The sequence below is a fragment of the Octopus bimaculoides genome, chromosome 27 (genome assembly GCF_001194135.2).
Source record: "Octopus bimaculoides isolate UCB-OBI-ISO-001 chromosome 27, ASM119413v2, whole genome shotgun sequence".
NCBI classification, from domain to species: domain Eukaryota; kingdom Metazoa; phylum Mollusca; class Cephalopoda; order Octopoda; family Octopodidae; genus Octopus; species Octopus bimaculoides.
This window is the reverse complement of record NC_069007.1, coordinates 7,228,768-7,232,478: the sequence shown is the minus strand read 5'-3', so window position 1 is coordinate 7,232,478 and position 3,711 is coordinate 7,228,768. Positions and strand designations below refer to the sequence as shown.

Sequence of the window (3,711 nt, the reverse complement as noted above, 5' to 3'; positions counted from 1 at the left end):
ATATATATATATATACAGGGGGCAATGGGTAAATTGTCACCATTTTATATTTTTCATTTCATGCATGTGCATTGTCTGTTTTTGATTTTGTTGACTACACAGTATAATAGGGTCAGTTGGGCACCATCTGTGAGAAAAAGAGCACCATGACACAATTCACTCTGCCAGAAATTTGGAAATGACATACTGTATTGCTTGGCATTTGTGCCAGAAGCTCCAATATGAACATTTCAGTGTGTTTGGGTGTCAATCTAGGACAGTGCAATCTGAGGACATGTACCGAGAGTGATAAAAATCAAACATCCTGTCAACATCATGGTGTTTGGAGTAATCACTAGATGTGGCAAAGTTATGCTGCCATTCATCTTCCCATACGGTCTCATGCTTAACACGGAGGCCTACATCAAGTGCCTAGAGGAGGTAGTGCTGCTTTGGGTCAAGAGGGTAGCTGCTGGAAGACCCTATGTCGGGTAACGGGACTCTGCACCAGGCCACACAAGCAGCAGAACCCAGTCAGGGCTGTCAGACAGTTTCTTATTTCTTTATTGCCCTCATGGGGCTAAACATAGAGAGGACAAACAAGGACAGACAAAGAGATTAAGTCAATTACATCGACCCTAGTGTGTAACTGGTACTTAATTTATCGACCTCGAAAGGATGAAAGGCAAAGTCGACCTCAGCAGAATTTGAACTCAGAACGTAGTGGCAGACGAAATACCAGTAAGCATTTCGCCCAGCGTGCTAACATTTCTGCCAGCTCGCCACCACATCACCCTTTACATCTGGCCACCTAACTCCCCAGACTCAGCTGATGAGAGATGCAGGGGACAAACCTGTATGCAGGAACAACTACGATTTTATTTAGCTTGATATGTCTTCTCAAGCACAGCAAACCACCAGAAGTCTCGGTCCCTTATCATCCCCTCTGTCACCACTTTGTCCAACATCTTCTTGGGTCTACCCCTTCCACAGGCTTTGTCCTCAATGAGAGAGCAACACTTTTTGATGCAGCTGTCATCATTTATACGCATTACATGGCCATACTAGCGCAGTCTTCTCTCTTGCACACAACATCTGATGCTACATATACCCAGTTTTTCCCTCAAATCACTTACACTCTGCCTATATGCACACTAACATTACCCATCCAGTGGAGCACGCTGTCTTTGTACAGGCACACACACACACACACACACCTGTGTGTGTGTGTGTATGTGTGTGCCAAAGTGACAAAAATGTAGTGATAGGGTATCTGGGTGAACCTTTAAGGTTCAAGGCAGGTAGGAATGGATAGGATTAGAGTCAGGGTTAGGGTGTGAAGGAATACATTGAAGGATTGGGAGTGGGTGGGGGTACAAATAAGATAAACATATTAAATAAAAACAAGAGCACCCAGAGAGCACAAACCTCCGCCAAGGCAGCGCCAATGTCCTCTCAATGGTTAGCCAGAGATGATTTTAAAAATGAAAATATCTGAAATAAACTGGACCTCTCTCACAAATGAAAATACTAAAAATGAACCTGACCGCTCTCAAAAATTAAGTAAATAAACAGGAAAAATAATTCAGAATCCTTGTCCGGTACCGGATTGATGCCAAAATTAAATCAGTTCATACTAGTTATGATGCCAAACATCCCTGAAAGTTTCATCTGAATCCATCCAACGGTTCTTGAGATATCTTGTCCATGGACAAACAAACAAACACAACTGAAAACAATACCTCTGCCTTCACTACAATGGAGGTAAAAAATATGAGAAGAAGAGACTTCAAATATTCCACATAAAGAAAATTTCAAGGGAGGGGTAAGTTGATTACATCAACTCCAGTGCTTATCTGGTACTTAATTTATCAACCCCAATTGGATGAAAAGCAAAGTTGACCTCGGTGGAATTCGAACTCTGATCATAAAAATATGAAATACCACTAAGTATTCTTCCCAGCATGCTAATGATTCTATCAGCTGTCTGCCTTAATAATAATAATAATAATAATTATAATAATAATAACAACAATAATAATAATCCTTTCTGCTATAAGGACAAGGCCTGAAATTTTGCTGGAGAGGATGAGTGGATTACATCGACTCCAGTGCGTAACTGGTACTTAATTTATCAACCCTGAAAGGATAAAAGGCAAAGTCGACCTTAGCAAGATTTGAACTCAGAATGTAAGGATGGATGAAATACCGCTAAGCATTTCACCTGGCATGCTAATGATTCTGCCACCTCTTCACCTAAATAATAATAATAATAATAATGATGATGATGATGATGATGATGATGATGATGATAATAATAATGATAATGATAATAATAATAACAATAATGGTTTCAAATTTTGCTACAAGGGCAGCAGTTTTGGAGAAGGGGATGAGTCACTTACATTGACCCCAGCGTTCAAAAGGTACTTATTTTATCGGTCCCAAGAAGATGAAAGGCAAAGTAGACCTCTGTGGCATTTGAACTCAGAACGTAAAGACAGATGAAATACCGCTAAGCATTTTTGCCCAGCATGCTAACAATTCTGCCCCTTCACTATCTTTAAAATGTTGATTATAAAAGAATTAAATAAAAACTCTAATACAATTATGTGTGTTAGCTGGAAAACAATATTGAAAAGGCCATCTCAGAAGTTGAAATTGGTGCTGTTCAGTTAGACCCATATCCTTATGTTTGTCTTTGTGTCTATGTTTGTCCCTTAGAACCACCTGACAACCAGTGTTGGCTTCTATAAGTTTCCCTAACTTAGTGGTTCAGCAAACTAGATCAATAGAATAGGTAAAGGGTAAAGATCCCCTTCGGTCATGAATGAGCATGAGATTACACCTAGAAGGTTACCCTCCGAGGCACAAGTCCAGGTAAGGTTGTTTGTGGAAGACCAGTAGTCGCCCATGCATACCAGCCTCTCCTCTCCACATCACTGATGTTATCCAAGGGAAAGGCAAAGGGGCCGATACAGCTTGGCAACAGTGATGTCGCAATTCATTTCTACAGCTAAGTGAACTGGAGCAACGTGAAATAAAGTGTCTTGCTCAAGAACACAACACACAGCCCAAACTCACTACCTCACAATTGTGAGCCCAGTACTCTAAACACTGAGCCATGCGCCTTCACAGAATAGGTACCAGGCTTAAAAAAACAAAAGTACTGGGGTCACAATGCTGCAATGTAGGACTGAACCTGGAACCATGTGTGTGGCAAGCAAGCTTTTTATCACAGCCGTGCTGCACCAAAGAATATTATGATTCTGGTAATCAACCACCTGTGCTGCTATAATTATAGAAATAGATTTCTTGGAAATACTTACAACATTTGCAGGCCTTCACTTCAAAGTTGATCGGACCATTACAGGTGTTGCATCCAGAGAGATGTGGTATTGTTTGACAGGTTCTTGACCGTTGTACTTTGTTGGTACGACAATCACATGCAGACCAAGGAGTCCATTTTGACCAGCCATCTAAATAAGAGAATAAAACATACATACATACATATATATATATATAATTGTGAAATTTTTTCGCCATGAACGGTTTGTGTTTTTAAACGGAATGTATTTTTTCTGATGTTATATCTGTTCCTGAATGATGTGTAAAGAAATTTTGATTTAAGCATCTTAATGAATTCTTTATACTGAAATATATATTGAAGAAGATAAATATGTTCTTTTGAATTTATACGTTTTTGCGTCATAACTCCTTTATTATTATTTA

At 39.7% G+C, this 3,711-nt stretch overlaps 1 protein-coding gene across 1 annotated transcript in view; it reads right to left on the bottom strand.

Moving 5' to 3' along the window:
* LOC106868991 (uncharacterized) overlaps positions 1-3,711 on the bottom strand; it is a 21,251-nt gene that overhangs the window by 5,560 nt on the left and 11,980 nt on the right. The window contains exon 4 of the mRNA XM_014914476.2: positions 3,309-3,458. Within this exon, the coding sequence (XP_014769962.2) occupies positions 3,309-3,458 (150 nt within the window). The remainder of the gene's footprint in view (positions 1-3,308; positions 3,459-3,711) is intronic.